Source organism: Mobula birostris, chromosome 9 (assembly GCF_030028105.1).
Source record: "Mobula birostris isolate sMobBir1 chromosome 9, sMobBir1.hap1, whole genome shotgun sequence".
Taxonomy (NCBI): domain Eukaryota; kingdom Metazoa; phylum Chordata; class Chondrichthyes; order Myliobatiformes; family Myliobatidae; genus Mobula; species Mobula birostris.
In genome coordinates this window covers 154,581,451-154,599,560 of record NC_092378.1, presented here as the reverse complement: position 1 = coordinate 154,599,560, position 18,110 = coordinate 154,581,451, and the positions used below count along the sequence as shown (strand labels likewise).

Genomic DNA, 18,110 nt, shown 5'->3' with positions numbered 1-18,110 from the left:
TCTGAATCCAGGCAGCCAGTTCACCGTGGATCCCATGCATCTTGAAATTCTGGAGGAGCCTCCCATGAGGGAGCTTGTCTAACGCCTTACCAAATTTCACATAGACAACATCAACAGCTCTGCCACTACTGGTCACATGGGATGGTGTCTCCTTTGGCAATCCCCTTTTCTCCATCCCTGCCCACACAACCCATCGTGTGATCTCTCGCCCTCCTCACAGGGAGGAGAGTGATGCTGATTGCTGAAAAACACTAACCATCAGATGCTGTGGGTTCACACAGGCTGCCCGCTGCCTCCCCCGGTGTGCCATCCACCTCTGTGTCCGGTGGCTCCGTTCCGAGAGGCGTCAAGGACACTGGTGCAGGATGACTGGACACTGGCACCACGTCAGCGGCAGGGGCCGACACAGGAGGAGTCCAGCGAGGGATGTGTCGAGTTCCCTGTGCTGTCAGTTCCATTAGGTAGTGCTCGATAACCTCCTTACCCTGAAACAGCAGAATCCATTACTGAGGGATGGCAGCTCACACTGGGCAAGAGGTCAGACCAATAGCTGGAGAGCAACCTAACCAAGGGATAGCGTGCATCATTCGGCATGTGTCAATCAGCGTGCATCAATATCAATTGATGTGTGTCAATCAGAGTGTGTCAATATCAATTGATGTGTGTCAATCAGAGTGTGTCAATATCAATCGATGTGTGTCAATCAGCGTGCGTCAATATCAATTGATGTGTGTCAATCAGAGTGTGTCAATATCAATCGGCGTGTGTCAATCAGAGTGTATCAATATCAATCAATGTGTGTCAATCAGAGTGTATCAATATCAATCGATGTGTGTCAATCAGCGTGCGTCAATATCAATCGGCGTGTGTCAATCAGAGTGTATCAATATCAATCGATGTGTGTCAATCAGCGTGCGTCAATATCAATCGGCGTGTGTCAATCAGAGTGTATCAATATCAATCGGCGTGTGTCAATCAGAGTGTATCAATATCAATCAGCGTGTGCCAATATCAATCGGCGTGTGTCAATCAGAGTGTATCAATATCAATCGACGTGTGTCAATCAGAGTGTATCAATATCAATCAGAGTGTATCAATATCAATCAGCGTGTGCCAATATCAATCAGCGTGTGTCAATCAGAGTGTGTCAATATCAATCGACGTGTGTCAATCAGAGTGTATCAATATCAATCAGCATGTGTCAGGGAGATCCCCACCACGTACCAAACCCCAAACTCACTCCCAGTGTGGGGAGATCTCCACCAGCTACCAGACATGAATGTAGGTTCCCTTCATTCAAAGAAAAAGAGCCCTTCCAATACAGTGTTAAATCCAGGTCTCTTTCATTCAAAGAGGAAGATCCAATCAAGTGCAGGGTTGGTGTCAGATTTCTTCCCCCATCACTGATCCCCTGACCCCAAACCCCACTATAAATTGGACTCCCTACCCTCTTGACATTGGCTGTGTATTGTCTCATTGCAATCTTCTCCACTGTGCTCTCAAAGCCAAAGAACGACTTGATGTCCAGCGATGCAGACTGTTCGAAGCAGGTCCAATCCTCATTGTCTGGGTGAACCTGGAAAAGAGAATGGAGACACATTGAACCCAGAATTCCAGAAAATCCAGGAGTCTGGCTGGGCTGTCACGCCTAGGGGACAGGGCCTCAAGATTCGGGGGAAAAGATTTCGGTCAGAGACGAAGAGAAACTGCTTTTCCCAGAGTAGTGAATTTGTGGGATTCTCTGCCAGGAAAGCAGTAGATGCTGCCTCATAGCCAGGAAATTCTGGATTATGGAGGAAAGGCAGGTAGATGAGCCATGACTGTATTGAAAAGTGGAGTAGGCTCGACAGTTAGCGCAATTCCAGCGATCGCTCATTGGCATTCAAGTCCTGCTGTTGACTGTAGGAAGTTTGTAGATTCTTCCTGTGACCACATGGGTTTCCACCAGATGTCCTGGTTTCCTCCCACAGTCCAAAGCTACAGGTTAGGGTTAGTAAGTTGTAGGCGTGCTACATCAGCGCCTGAAGCAAATTGGCGACTCTTGCGGGATGCCCAGCACATCCTTGGACTGTGTTGGTTGTGGATGAAAAGGAGACATTTCACTGTACGTTTTGATGTACATATGACAAATAAAGCTAATAGTAGATACTTGAGACACACTTCAGTGGATTTTTACATAGTGGGGAATTACAGGTTCTGGAGAAAAGGCAGGTGGGTGGAATTGAGTCCAGCCATGATCATACTGAATGCTGGAGCAGGCCCACCCAGCCAAATGGCCAACTCCTGCTCCTAGTTTGTATAAACACAGATGCTGGAAATCCAGAGCAACACCCACTAATGCTGGAGGAACTCAGCAAGTCAGGTAGCATCTATGGAGAGGAATAAATAGTTGACATTTTGGGCTGGTTAGTCCTGATGAAAGGTCTTGGCCTGTACATCGACTGTTTATTCCCCTCCACAGATGTTGTCTGACTTGCTGAGTTCCTCCAGTATTTTATGAGTGTTACTCCAGTTTTTGATGGTATCCCATAGGCACAGACGCTGATGCCTGGCCTCCAGTAATGTGGGGACTGCACAGAAAACAGGAAAGGCAGTGGTTTAGGTGTCAAGAGGGCCACAACCTTGCCGTGGTTTTGAGGCTTGCCTGCCTCAATGACCTGGAGAGCCATGCTGGCTGGAGTCAGGGCTTTGTGCTTTGGCTCTTGGTCAGGTCACCCATACCAAACAGGTCAAAGGGTAGAGGCCAGACTAAGAGTGGTTCACCAGTCCTCCAGGTTCGGGGGTTCAGCTCAGGGTTAACGACCCTGACTGGTCAAACAAAATTGTTACAGAAACAGTAATGAAGAATCCTTCTACATCTGAGTGTGATGGTATTCCTGAGTCTCCATCCAGGACTTGCATGGCTGACAGTGGTGAAAACCGAGAGGAAGCTACTAGCACAATGAAAAAAGCCCTGAACACCGCCAGAGATGGAGGACCTTCATTGCTGCCCTACATGCCAGTGGCGTAACGGGCAGTAATGGGCAGTAAGCAAGTTACGCATCAGATTCTCAGTGCTGGGACTCACGCTGTAACTGCAGACCTCATTGACCAGGACCCGGTTGGCGAACGTCTCATTGTGAGCCTCGATCAGCAGCGTTCGCTCCTTCCAGTTGAGTGTGTTCTTCTGGATAAAGTAGACGTGCTCCACTCCTGCGATCTGCAACGGGCCACAGAGGTTTGACCTTGTTTGTAGGAGTCCAGCCCTGTCTGACCCGGAACAAGGGTCTGCCCACCACCGGGGTCAGGCTGTAACGTACTCAATATCCTTCACCCCAGTCCAACATTTGGACGTCGCCCAGCAACTCATCCAAATCATTTAATGTTAATTAAATAATTCAAATAAATGAATCTCCCGCTGGCCACCCATTGCATCTTGACTTCCCATTCCCATTCTGACATGTCTGTCCACAGCCTCCTGTACCGCCACAACGAGGCCACTCCCAGGCTGGAGGAGAAACGCCTCATATTACATCTGGGTAGCCTCCAGCCCGATGGTATGAACATCAATTTTTCTAACCATGTAATTACTCCAATCTCTTTCCTTCTTTCTTTTTCCCACTCCCCATTCCAGTTACCCTCTCCTTCCTTCTCTTCTCTTCGCCTACCCAACATTTCCCTCTGGTTCCCCTCCACCTCCCCTTTCTCCCATGGTCCACTGTCCTCTCCTATCAGGTTCTTTCTTCTTCACTTTACCTTTTCTACCTATCACCTATTACTTCATCCATGCAGGTGGATGCTTTCCTAGTGTCATGGATTATTGATTACCTGACTGGCAGACCACAGTACGTGTGCTTGCAACATTGTGTGTTCGACAGAGTGATCAGCAGCACTGGGGCTCCACAGGGGACTGTTTTGTCTCCCTTTCTCTTCACCATTTACACATCGGACTTCAACTACTGCACAGAGTCTTGTCATCTTTAGAAGTTTTTGGATGACTCTGCCATAGTTGGATGCATCAGCAAGGGAGATGAGGCTGAGTACAGGGCTACGGTAGGAAACTTTGTCACATGGTGTGAGCAGAATTATCTGCAGCTTAATGTGAAAAAGACTAAGGAGCTGGTGGTAGACCTGAGGAGAGCTAAGGTACCAGTGACCCCTGTTTCCATCCAGGGGGTCAATGTGGACATGGTGGAGGATTACAAATACCTGGGGATACGAATTGACAATAAACTGGACTGGTCAAAGAACACTGAGGCTGTCTACAAGAAGGGTCAGAGCCGTCTCTATTTCCTGAGGAGACTGAGGTCCTTTAACATCTGCCAGACGATGCTGAGGATGTTCTACGAGTCTGTGGTGGCCAGTTGCTATCATGTTTGCTGTTGTGTGCTGGGGCAGCAGGCTGAGGGTAGCAGACACCAACAGAATCAGCAGACTCATTCGTAAGGCCAGTGATGTTGTGGGGATGGAACTGGACTCTCTGACGGTGGTGTCTGAAAAGAGGATGCTGTCCAAGTTGCATGCCATCTTGGTCAATGTCTCCCATCCACTACATAATGTACTGGTTGGGCACAGGAGTACATTCATTCAGAGACTCATTTCACCGAGATGCAACACAGAGCGTCATAGGAAGTCATTCCTGCCTGTGGCCATCAAACTTTACAGCTCCTCCCTTGGCGGGTCAGACACCCTGAGCCGATAGGCTGGTCCTGGACTTATTTCATAATTTACTGGCATAATTTACATATTACTATTTAACTATTTATGGTTCTATTACTATTTAATTATTTCTGGTGCAACTGTAATGAAAACCAATTTCCCCTGGTATCAATAAAGTATGACTATGACTATGCCTCACCCCCTCACCTGGTCTCCTTGTCTCACCTTTCACCTGCAAGCTTGTCTTCCTTCCCCTCACACAGATCTCTAATTCTGGCTTTATTCCCCTTTCTTTCCATTCTTGGTGAAGGCTCTCAGCTTGAAACATTCACTGTTTATTCCTCTCCATGGATGCCATCTGACTTGCTGAGCTCCTCCAGCACTTTGTGTGTGTTGCTCAAGATTTCCAGCATCTGCAGGATCTCTTGTGTAAATAATTTAATGGCAGAAGATGATCCATCACACTGGACCTGTTCTTTGAGCAGCTCTCTCGTTACCTGGACCCTTACAAGTGCTTTTTCCTCGTCCTTTCCAGTTCCTTCCTGAAAATTCCTTCCAATGCTCCAACGGTTGTCTTATCTCCCAACATGAATCGTTTCAGGGTCCCAGTCTATCTCTGCTACACCCTGCCGGATATTTCCACTCCATCCCAGACTAGGTCTGATTGTTCCAGCCCGCTCCAGGTCAGATAGTACCAGACACAAGAGACTATGCAGATCCTGGTAATCTGAAGCATCGCACACAGAATAGTGTAGCCATGGTGACATAGCAGTTATTACAGCTCGGGGTTCAATTCTGGCGTCCTCTGTAAGGAGTTTCTATGTTCTTCCCATTAGCGTGTGGGTTTCCTCCGGGTGCTCAGGTTTCCTCCCACAGTCCAAAGGCGTACGGGTTAGTAGGTTAATTGGTCATTGTAAATTGCCCTGTGGTTAGGCTAGGGTTAAATAGGGAGGTTACTGGGAGGTGCGGCTCATTGGCCGGAAGGGCCTGTTCCACACAGTATCTCTAAATGAAAATGCTCAGTCAGTCAGGCAACGTCTATGGAGAGAAATGAAGAGTTAATGTTTTGGGCCGAGACCTTTCACTTGGAATCTGCTATCACCCTGCTGTCAGCTCGGAGGTCCCTGCAGAAAGATGGCAATTCAAGCCCCCAGCCCCACTCACCTTCTTCAGCAGCCGAGGGGCCTCCACGTTCAGCTTGCAGCTTCGCTCCACAATCTGCAGCGAGCCATCCTCATTCTTGTACTCACTGAGTTTCTCACTTCCCAGGAAAACTGGGATCAGCGGGCACATTGGGAATCTCTTCTCATAAGCCTGGAATAGGAAGTCATTCCATCTCTCAGTGAGGTAAAGGACTCAACACCCAGCAGAGCATTCTAACTAGTTGGCAACATGGTCTGGTATGGAGGGGACCCTTGCAGAGGATTGTAAACTCAGCCAGCTCTATCATGGGCACTAATCTCCCCACCATCAAAGACATCTTCAAAATGCGATGCCTCAGGAAGATGAGAGCCATCACTAAGGATCCTCACCAACCAGGACATGGCCGCTTCTCATTACTACCATCCGGGAAGAATACAGGAGCCTAAAGACACACACAGTGTTTTAGGAACAGTTTCTTCCCCTCTGCCATTAGATTCCTGAATGAACACTACCTCATATTTTGTTCTTTTTGCACGTATTTATTTTTTTTACATTTCTTACTGTAATTTTTTAATGTCTTGCACAGTACTGCTGCCACAAAACAACAAATATCATGACCAGGTCGGTGATAATAATCTCGATTCTCATGCTGAATGCACTGGAGACAGTGGGATGTGGGCGTGCTATGTTGTGGGAACGCTATGATGTGGGAACGCTATGTTGTGGGAATGCTATGTTGATGACGGAAGCATGGTGACCCTTGTGAGCTGCCCCCAGCACATTGTTGGACTGTGTTAGTTGCTGAAACAAGCAACACATTTCACTGTATGTTTTGATGTACATGTGACAAATAAAGCAAACCTCTTTTAATTTTTCAATGCTCGTGTGTGCATCCAATTACACACCCCTCTTTACATCAGTGGCACTGCAGTGGAAACTGCAAACAGTTTCAAACTCCTGCAGAGGGCACTCCTTGTACAACCCCTCACGGTCCCACAGCATATCGTACACAATCAGGAAAGATCACCAACACCTCTACTTGCTCAGGAGGTTGAAGAGAGCTGGACTGTGCACATCAATACCTGCATCTTTCCACGGATGTGTGGTAGAGAGCATCCTAACAAACTGCATCACTGCGTGGTACGGAAACTGCACTGTGGCGGACAGGAAGGCTCTACAACGGGCAGTCAAAATTGGCCAATGACCACCGTTACCAGCCTCCTCACCATCAGGAACACGTATACAGAAAGGTGCCAGTAATATCATGAAGGGTCCCACCCACCCTGCTCATGGACTGTTTGTCCCACTCCCATCAGAGAGGATGCTTTGTAGCATCCACACCAGGACATCCGGGCTCAAAAACAGTTACTTTCCCCAAGCTGCAAGGCTGATCAACACCCCTACCCACTAACCCACCCCTCCACACCCCCAACCACCCCACTACTTTATCATTTCCTGTCAGTCACCTTATGGACAGATACTCCTGTGCCTAGCATCACTGTATGGACGTACAGTCAATCTACGTACATAAGCCAGTTTTTATATTGCTATTTATCTTGTTCTTTGTATGATTGTGTATTTTTTGTGCTGCATCAGATCCAAAGTGACAATTATTTCATTCTCTTTCACACTTGTGTACTGGAAATGACATTAAATAATATTGAACACCCCCTCAATAAATCTTGCCTTCTGTTCCTGATTCCAAGGGCTCTCGAATTCCCACAGTAAACCACCCTGGCAAAGTCTAAAACCCTACCAGGCTCCTGTCAAATGGTGCCTGGTGATGATCTGAAGAATGAAATTGGGGTGTTATAAACACGAGAGATGCTGGAAACACAGAGCAACACACACAAAATGCCGTAGGAGCTCTTGAATTTCTCTGGCCTGCCCAGTTCCTCCAGCATTTTCTTGTTTGTGATGGAATTTACCTACTTCCTGCCCGTCACTCTGCTGGCATTCTGGGATGTTACACTTTGTAGAACAAATGGCAGCTGCCTCACTGCACTACAATGTGGTGAACCTGATAATCTCTTTCATTTTACAAACGTTACCACTTAAATAAATCAAACACACCTTTATTCAAAGCCATCAATAGTTGGGCACCAAGCCAGCACAGACCAGAGATAAAAACCTTGATAACGTCCATTCATGTGGGTGATAGAAGATAGCAGAACGCAAGTGTGAGGGAGACTAAGTATGTGCGACTATGTAGATAAGATAGGGGGAGACACACACACACACACACACACACTTAGAGACAGAAATATACACAGAGTGAAGATAGGGAGACATAGAGAGGAGAGAGAGAAAGATAAACACAAGAGGCCAACACAAGACCAAATTCGACAATGACAAACACACACAGTCCCAATGACAGAGGTACACAGAGAAACAGAGAGTGAATCAACACTAAATTCCAAATTTACTCAGAATCTCTCAAAAGTGTAAGAGTGTATCAGCACAAGGGAGTCTCACATCCCAATGGAACAGACTTTACATGTGAAGTCACGTTGTCGGGATAATCTTGGAGTTCTGCTGGGTCAGTGCCTAGCTACTGACAGCATCTAATAAAGGAATGTTCGCTTTATTTAAATAACATTGTGTAAGAGGGTATTGAACAGACACAGTGTGAGAAGGGAACGAGGAGAGAGAGAGTTATCATTTCTGAATGAATTAAAATCTGTCCTATGTGAAAGAGACTGACAGAAATGAAATCACTTCACTTAGTCTTGTCTGCATTTACGTGAGCAGCAAGTTTCAGCATTTCAAAGCCTGTAGACAATGCAGTCCAAGAGGAACTAAAACTAGTGTGGGCAGGAAGACAAAAGAGAAGTTTGGAGTTCTTCTTGGTCTGGACGAATCTCTGACTTCCAGGCGAAGTTTCAAATCCTCCTTCACACGGATGATCTCAGACAGCAGGAGCTCTCGCACACAAAACAACAGAAACTTCTGCTCTGGGGGGGGGGGGGGAGTAGAAGAGGATTACGTGGCCACTTCTTTTCCGCAGCAGCTCCTTGAAGTCAAGCAAGGCAACACAGGATAGGTCGCTGTTTAACATTTCGAAACGCTAGGACACACATGACATCAAGAGAGCCGATCCGTGTCGGAATGTACTTTGACAAAGGTCACCTTAAAGCCCATTACCGGCAGGTGACCATCAAAGTCCACGCCCTCTTGTTCTCTCATTCTTGTGCTTTGTCTTTCTGAGCTATGTTCACTACATGTTTGAGAACTAAAGGAAATAAATACTCAGTTACAGAATGAGGAAATTAGACTGATGTAGCAGAGCCAACAAACAGCACTTGGGGGAAGGGACTGGATTGACTGCTGTAAAGATAAGTCAATTACACCAGGCATTAAGGGGTATATGGGGTATCCAAGGAGGGGTGGCACCCCGGTGAAGGGGCTTGTCATGTCCAATCTGGGGCAGCTCACTCACCTTTGGGGCCCACCGGACACTCAGCTCTCCTCTCACCTGTGGCTCCAGGTAGCTGTTTGCATGTGAAAGCAGCCACACCATTTCAACAGGCAGGTTAAACCAGGTGAGGGTAGCTGGCAGGTCTCATACCCCACTGAGATAGGGACGTGCCTGCCCTGGCATGTGAAATCAGCTCTGGTGGACTGGGTGGATGAGATCAACAATGAGGTCCAGCAGCCAGGAAAGCGGTTCTGTAACACTTTGTGGAGAGCAAAGGGCATGACCAGGCACAAAAGAACTCACGGTCATCTACTGCAAGCAAGAGAGACCCCAGTTTGTGATGACTGCTCGCCCTACTGGACTTGAGCTTCTGACGGTGAGAGAGTGGAACTGCCCCAGTGCAGCGGCTTCTCCACTTTAAAAACTTCCCACATAGGTTTCCTGTTATCATTAGATGTGATGGGCAACCAGCAGGAGGCATTAAGGGGGGAGAGCAGCAACTAGTGGACAATGCAGGGTAACTGGATTAACATCAGCACAGCCACTAACACAGGGATGGGGAGAAGAGGAATCATTGGGTTTGAAGAAGTGCTCCCTTTTAGAAAATAGTCTACACCTTTATTCCTTCTATCAAAGTCCATGACCATACACTTCTCTACACTGTATTCCATCTGCGACTTCTTTGCCCATTCTTCCAATCTGTCCAAGTCCTTCTCCAGACTCTCTGCTTCCTCAACACTTACTGCCCCTCCACCTATCTTGTCCATGCTGACCTGATATTCTGTCTGGTCCCATCTACCTGCACTCAGGGCCTATCCCTCCAAACCCTTCTGATCCATAAATCTATCCAAACTCCTCTTAACTGTTACAATTGAACTTTGATCTACCACCTCTGCTGAGCGGATGAAGGCTGTGCCGGGGTGAATTGTGTTTTAGTAAGAGGCGAAGTCATTGTGGATGTGGGAATCTGGAGCAACAGACCTGCTGAAGGAACTCGACCCAGCGAGTTCTTCAGTGTGTTTGTTGTTTATGGAGAGCTGTCTCCCTTGATGCACGTTGCACCTGAGAACAGGCAGTGTTATGACTGATAGTCAAATGACTGGACCCAGATCTCGCGCACTCTTACGACTCAACCTCACTTTATTTTAGTTGTGCATGAAGAGAACAGCATGGCCCCTGTCACCACACTGTTGTCAGGCCAGAACAGAGAACTGCTATTTGGTACACTGTGTATGTTTGAAAGCCCTTATTCTTAAGAACAAACTCTGTTCGTAATAGAGATGTTAAAAGTCAAAAGAATCTACAAGCTGCCAACCAGCAATACTTTGATGTTAGTAAAGCAATTGTCCCTTGGTTGGTGTGTGCGCCTTGGGTCTTGTCTCTGGAACTGCTGCTGTGCAAAGGGAATCTGTGCTCTTCAGAGTACTTCCTTGTCTGGGCTGACATAATTCTGTCTGTAGTCTGTCCCTGCCTGGATATTATGTAACCCTTGCCTTACCGCAACTTCCAAAGCAGTTGTGTGTATCTCTGCCTATTTACATATTACTATCCACAGTGCAATCGGTTCGGATCCCCTTGCCTCTGGGCCAAGAATTCACTCTGTCAAGCCCACCTCTTAGTTGGGGTGTACTGGGAACCCCACATTAAAACAGTTAGTGCCCAGTCATCTCCTGCTCCTCAACATTAAATCTGGGACTTGGACCATCAGCACACATGGACGCTCCACCATTGAGGACTTCCTTAAAAGGCACAGCCTCAAGAAGTCAGCATCCATCATGAAGGGCCCTCACCAACCAGGATGTGCCCCCTTCTCATTACTACCAGAAGCACAACCAACCGGCATATTTCATGAAATCTGTGTCTGTGGAATATCTAGACACACAGTCATGGGTGTAGAGAGAGTAGAGCAGTGGGCTAAGCATGCATTCTTGAGGAAGGAGATACAGGAGCCTGAAGACACACACCCAATGTTTTAGGAACAGCTTCTTCCCCTCCGTCACCAGTTTTTTTGAACAGTCCATGAACACGACAGTACTATTTTGCTCTCCTTTTGCACTATTTATCCCTTAAAATATCCTTTGTGTCCAACAGAGTGATCAGCAGCACTGGGGCTCCACAGGGGACTGTCTTGTCTCCCTTTCTCTTCACCATTTACACCTCGGACTTCAACTACTGCACAGAGTCTTGTCATTTTTAGAAGTTTTCGGATGACTCTGCCATAGTTGGATGCATCAGCAAGGGAGATGAGGCTGAGTACAGGGCTATGGTAGGAAACTTTGTCACGTGGTGTGAGCAGAATTATCTGCAGCTTAATGTGAAAAAGACTAAGGAGCTGGTGGTAGACCTGAGGACAGCTAAGGTACCAGTGACCCCTGTTTCCATCCAGGAGGTCAGTGTGGACATGGTGGAGGATTATAAATACCTGGGGATATGAAGTGACAATAAACTGGACTGGTCTAAGAACACTGAGGCTGTCTACAAGAAGGGTCAGAGCCGTCTCTATTTCCTGAGGAGACTGAGGTCCTTTAACATCTGCCAGATGATGCTGAGGATGTTCTACGAGTCTGTGGTGGCCAATGCTATCATGTTTGCAGTTGTGTGCTGGGGCAGCAGGCTGAGGGTAGCAGACACCAACAGAATCAACAAACTCATTTGTAAGGCCAGTAATGTTGTAGGGATGGAACTGGACTCTCTGACGGTGGTGTCTGAAAAGAGGATGCTGTCTAAGTTGCATGCCATCTTGGTCAATGTCTCCCATCCACTACATAATGTACTGGGTGGGCACAGGAGTACATTCAGCCAGAGACTCATTCCACTGAGATACAACACAGAGCATCATAGGAAGTCATTCCTGCCTGTGGCCATCAAACTTTACAACTCCTCCCTTGGAGGGTCAGACACCCTGAGCCGATAGGCTGGTCCTGGATTTATTTCATAATTTACTGGCATAATTTACATATTACTATTTAACTATTTATGGTTCTATTACTATTTATTATTTATGGTGCAACTGTAACAAAAACCAATTTCCCCCAGGATCAATAAAGTATGACTATGACTTACTGTAGTTATGGTAACTTTGATGTATTGCACTGAACTGATGCCACAAAATAACATATTTCATGATATACATCAGTGATAATAAAGCTGATTATGAGCCAGACCCTCAGCAAAGCTACATTGTCATCATGGCATGGGCAACACTCTCTAAAACTGACACCTCACACGGAGCAAGACTGGGCAAGCTCACCTAACCCCAGTAAAAATAGGGTCAAACGATGATTAGGTCTAGCTGATTATTGAAACTAGTGCCCTGTTCCTGTATTCTGTATTCTCATCATCTCCTGATAACCTGCCAAACTCTTAAACAGAGCATCATTGCCTCAAACTACAGAATTAGAATCAGTTTTCATATCACCAGCATATGTCATGAAATTTGTTTTCTGACAGCAGTACATTGCAATACATAATAAAAAAACTATATTCATTCAGAAATCTGATGGCAGTGGGGAATAAGCTGTTCCTAAAATGCTGAGCATACCTTTTCAGGCTCCTGTACCTTCTCCCTGATGGTGGTAATGAGAAGAGAGCATGTCCCGAGTGATGAGGGTCTTTAATAATGGACGCCACCTTTCTGAGGTATCACCTTTCGAAGGTGTCCTTGATACTGGGGAGGCTGGTGCCCATGATGGAGCTGGCTGAGTTTACAACTTTCTGCAGATTTTTCTGATCCTGTGCAGTGGCCCCTCCATACCGGACTCAACAGGATGGGAGACTCACATTCTGGTGTGACTTAAACTCTCACCAGACTGCATTGTGCAAGGAACAGCTAAAACTCACTAATATACTTCTAACTGCAAAGATCACGCTGAAAACATGTGGGTTGGGGGCCAACCAGTGAGAGAAACTTACTGCCATCACCATTTCAAACGTGTACTTGTAGACCCGCACGGGGGACTGGTATTTCTGCACCATCTTCTCTCTGGAAATTCGAACAAATCTCATCATTCAACAGCAAACATATGTACAATATCCGTCACACATCCTTTCAGCCAGCACATAGCGAGCTCCCACAAACTGCAAACAGCAAGGATCATCTGTTTCAGAAATGTAGACTGACATGTAAACATTGTGTGGGCACTGAGGACACATCCCTCTGTCACAGTGGGTGGTGAATGTCCTTGAATTTATTCACAGCTGGGGTCACTGAAGTCACACACACCAAGGTGATCATGGATACCAGATTTAGCACAGGATTAGTTATGGTTGTAGTGAAAGGTTATCAGAGCCATTCAGACATATTGTAACATCATGAAGGATCCCACCAAATGTCCAATCAGGGAGGAGGCTACATAGCATCCACACCAGGACCACTACACTCAAATATAGTTACTTTCCCCAAGCGGTAAGGCTGATCAACACCTCCTCTCACTGACCCACCCCAAACACCACTACTTTATCATTTCCCGTGCCTGGTGTCACTTTTATCGACATACAATCAATTTATGTTTATTAACCATCTTACGAATTTGCATTTATTGTGTGGTTTTTAATTATTATTGTGTTTTTTTGCTGCATTGAATCTGGAGTAACAGTTATTTGGTTCCATTTTATTGGAAATGACATTAAGCAACCTTGTCCTTTTATATATTATGATATAGATCACATCATAGAGTGACACATAATGGAAAGAGGCCCTTCAGCCCAACGGATCATGCTGAACACAGCATCCTTCCTGCTAATCTGAGTTACCCACATTCGGCCCATGACCCTCTTCCCAATGTACCTATCCAAAATGCCTCTTAACTGTCGCAATTGTACCTGCCTTGACCACTTCCACTGGCAGTTCATTCCAGGTACTCACTGTGTAAAGAAATTGCCTCTCAGATCTCTTTTAATTCTCTCCCATCTTATCTCATATGTCTGCTCTCTCATCTTGGACTCCCCGACCCTGGGGAAAAGACAATGACTGCCCACCTCACCATACCCTTCATGACTTTATAAATTTCTGTGAGGTCACCCCTGATTCTCCGTACTCAGGGAGTACAGACCCAGTGTGGGCAATCTCTCCCCATCACTCAGAGTAAATATCCAGTGTGGGCAATCTCTCCCCATCACTCAGAGTAAATATCCAGTGTGGGCAATCTCTCCCCATCACTCAGAGTACAAACCCAGTGTGGGCAATCTCTCCCCATCACTCAGAGTACAGACCCAGTGTGGGCAATCTCTCCCCATCACTCAGAGTACAGACCCAGTGTGGGCAATCTCTCCCCATCACTCAGAGTACAAACCCAGTGTGGGCAATCTCTGCCCATCACTCAGAGTACAGACCCAGTGTGGGCAATCTCTCCCCATCACTCAGGGTACAGACCCAGTATGGGCAATCTCTCCCCATCACTCAGAGTACAGACCCAGTGTGGGCAATCTCTCCCCATCACTCAGAGTAAATATCCAGTGTGGGCAATCTCTCCCCATCACTCAGAGTACAGACCCAGTGTGGGCAATCTCTCCCTATAACTCAGGGTACAGACCCAGTGTGAGCAATCTCTCCCTATAACGGAAATATTTGGGGTGGCAGGGTGCAGATCTGTTCCTACCAAAGGAGGGGTAACGTGTTTCTTCCCTCTGCTAGCCTGCAGTTCACCCTTGGGAAAGGTGCAGCCCCCCCCCCACCCCCCCATCAGGGTCCTGTGAAGTCTTGGGAGCTGGTGGATGGTGGTATGAGCAGCTGGTGCATATCAGAAATCCTGGTTATGTGACCACTGACGCCAGGCAGACAGTCTCTGAAGAGTATCGATAATGGCTGGGGTCACCCATCTTGTAAAGACACTGCGCAGAAGATGGCAGTGCAAACCACTTCTGCAGAAAAAATTGCCAAGAGCGATCAAGGTCCTGGAAAGACGGTGATCGCCCAATTCGTAAGAACTGCCACACAACGAAGGAACGATTGTTATTTATCTTTTCGTTTAACTTTCCTGCACTTGCTTGTATCTTTATATAATCATCTATATAGGTGTGTTTGCGTTTGTTCAATGGATTTTCCGGTAATTGTTCAATAGTTGCTTCTGCGTTTTTCTAGCTCCTCCTCGGATTTTTGGTAGTAGGTATCAAACCACTTCAATCTGGTTATTTCAGAGGTTAATTGTTATTTTTTAGTTGGTACTGGTTTCTTTAGGTGCCGACCAGGATTGTTTGTCTTTGCTCTTTTTTTCATTCTTTACACTCAATAAATTGGCCGTAAGCAACGAGCGTTATGCCTCATTCTTGACTTGGAAACTCCAGATCGCAAAATCACCAGAATCCAACAACCTTCCTCTTTAATGTAGCGACTGAGAATGCCGGCAGGTCGCTGCGCCCTCCGTTCTGGGCAAAGGGCTCCGACCTTTACTAACCGGTTTCCCTGTCCACGGGTGCCGCCGCACTTGTCAAGTTCCAGCTTGTTTGCTTCACAGAATGGCGTGGTGCACTGAAACACACGTCAGCATTGTGGACGGACTGAGCTTAGCTTTATGTACACGGTTCAGCACACCACGGGGCGAGAGTTCCATCCACTGCCCAGCTAACCTTTCAGTGTACAGCGTAGGTGAATGATTTGCTGTGGACACAGCAGGCGGGATGGCAGTTCACCGATGACACAGATTAGTGCAGATGTTGGCAGTGCGGAGGGTAGGCAGAGTGATATCGATGTGCTGGCGAAATGGGCTGAGAAATGGTAGACGGAGTTCAATGGCGTTTGGGGGTACTAATACACCAGGAGGGGTGCCAGGAGAGTTGCTGAGATGCCTACCCGAGCCAAACCGATCGGATCCGCATCCATTAAACCCTTCCCATCCACGTATCTGTGCAAATGCAGTTTAAATGTACCCGCCACAGCCACCTCCCCTGGTAGTTCGTTTCATACAGGGACCATCCTCTGCATCAAGAAATTGCTCCTCAAGTTTCTATTCAACCTCCCCCTTCTCGTCTTAAACCTGGTTCTGATTCACCAATCCTGGGAAACAAACTGTGCATTGACATTAGAGAATCTTGACCTTGTCACATTTACATGGAATAGTCCTCACTGCACACATCTCTATAAGGTCACCTCTCAGTCTCCTGCACCTTTATTAACTGGTCTCTCTGTCCACGGGTGCCGCTGCAGTGAAAAGGTCCCGGCCTGTCCGACCTGGTCCTATAACTCAGCCCCTCAAGTCCTGGCGACAACCTTGTAGATATTTTCTGCAACCCTTCGGGTTTACGTAATAACATTTTTCCTATAAAGATCAAAACGGAACTGAATACTGCAAGTGCATTCTCGCACAACTACAACATATCGTTCTAACTTCTAGACGACTCAGTACTCTGGAATGATGAAGGTTAGCGTGCCCAAAACCTTCTTCACCACCCTGTCTACCTGTGACTCCTCTTTCAGGGAGCCACGGACAGAATGCGTACTCCAATTTCCTAGATTACCCAGTGAGGATCTACTCACCCATCCAACCCCAAAACTCTCCCCAACACCGACACCCCCTCCGCACCAAGCCCCACCGTCCGCATCCCCTACCGGCACTTGTCCCGGGCGGGCAGCCCAGGTGGAGCCGCTCCAGTGCCGCCGGGAACGGGGAGAGGATCCCGAGCTCAGCCCGAGCTGCTCTGAGCGAGTTCCACACCCCGCTTAGCTTCGGCGTCCGGTACACGGAGCGAGCGAGCGAGCGAGCAGGAGAGCAGCCCCCCGGCGGCAGGCGCTTTTTCGCCGGGACCGGATGAGGCGAAGCGAGTCGATCCGGCTCCTCGCTTAAAGTCGGAACATAGCGACCTGACTGTGTCCCCGCCCTCGGTTCTCGGCAGATTTTGGGAGATTTTCCTCAACCTGTAGCCCGGGACAAGGTCAAGGAAAAATCCCACCCAACCGAACGGGACCTTCCCCCAAAACCCACAGACCGAACTAGAAACTCAGAAAGTTACTGACGCCCGTACCTGTAACATTAGAGGCGCTTCCCCAAGCCACTGGACGCTTCCAGTGTTTTCTCATTCAGTTCCCCAAATACTGGGTTTGTCATGGAAGGTGAGAGGCCCGCAGGGTAACCTGCAAACTCACCAACACCTCTCCTTCCCCCGTCCCCGCCCGCCGCGCGCGCGCGCGCGCACACACACACATAACAATATCACCGCACAGACACACTACACATTCACTACACTGCACACAGGAACACACTACACACCCACTGCACTACACACACACAGACACACTACAAATTCACACTACATACAGACTACACACTCACTGCACTACACACAGACACACTACACATTCACTACACTGCACCCAGGGACACACTACACTGCACACAGAGACACACTACACACCCACTGCACTACACACACAGACACACTACAAATTCACTACACTACATACAGACTACACACTCACTACACTACACACAGACACACTACACTGCACACAGAGACACACTACACACCCACTACACTATACACTCACTGTACATATACACAGACATACTATACTGTACATTCACTACACTGCACACACAGACACACTACACACCCACTACACACAGACACACTACACTCACTGTACACACACACACACACTACACACTCACTGTCTACACACATAAACATACTACACACAGACACACTACACTCACTGTACACACACACACTACACACTCACTGTCTACACACACAAACATACTACACACAGACACTACACTGTACACACACACAGACACACTACACACTCACTGTACAGACACACTACACTACACACAGGCACGCTACACTCTACACTACACACACATTACACACTCACATTTCACACAGACACACTACACACTGTACACACACACAGCCACACTACACACACAGACATACTGCACACTCACAGACACACTACACACCCACTACACTG

General features: G+C 47.4%; 1 protein-coding gene across 3 annotated transcripts in view; it reads right to left on the bottom strand.

Annotated features, from left to right (window-relative positions):
* LOC140203236 (SEC14-like protein 5) overlaps positions 1 to 17,415 on the bottom strand; it is a 72,185-nt gene extending 54,770 nt beyond the window's left edge. For 2 of the 3 annotated variants that reach the window (XM_072269225.1, XM_072269227.1), the window contains exons 1-6: positions 17,156 to 17,415; positions 13,112 to 13,181; positions 5,803 to 5,952; positions 3,068 to 3,199; positions 1,448 to 1,576; positions 257 to 485 (exon numbers count right to left, since the gene is read on the bottom strand). In XM_072269225.1, coding sequence (XP_072125326.1) covers positions 257 to 485; positions 1,448 to 1,576; positions 3,068 to 3,199; positions 5,803 to 5,952; positions 13,112 to 13,174 — 703 coding nt within the window. In that variant the 5' untranslated portion in view covers positions 13,175 to 13,181; positions 17,156 to 17,415. Of the gene's footprint in view, positions 1 to 256; positions 486 to 1,447; positions 1,577 to 3,067; positions 3,200 to 5,802; positions 5,953 to 13,111; positions 13,182 to 16,742; positions 17,036 to 17,155 lie in introns of those variants that run through there. The other variant, XM_072269226.1, reaches the window with a different exon arrangement.
* Between the last annotated feature and the right edge of the window lie 695 nt (positions 17,416 to 18,110).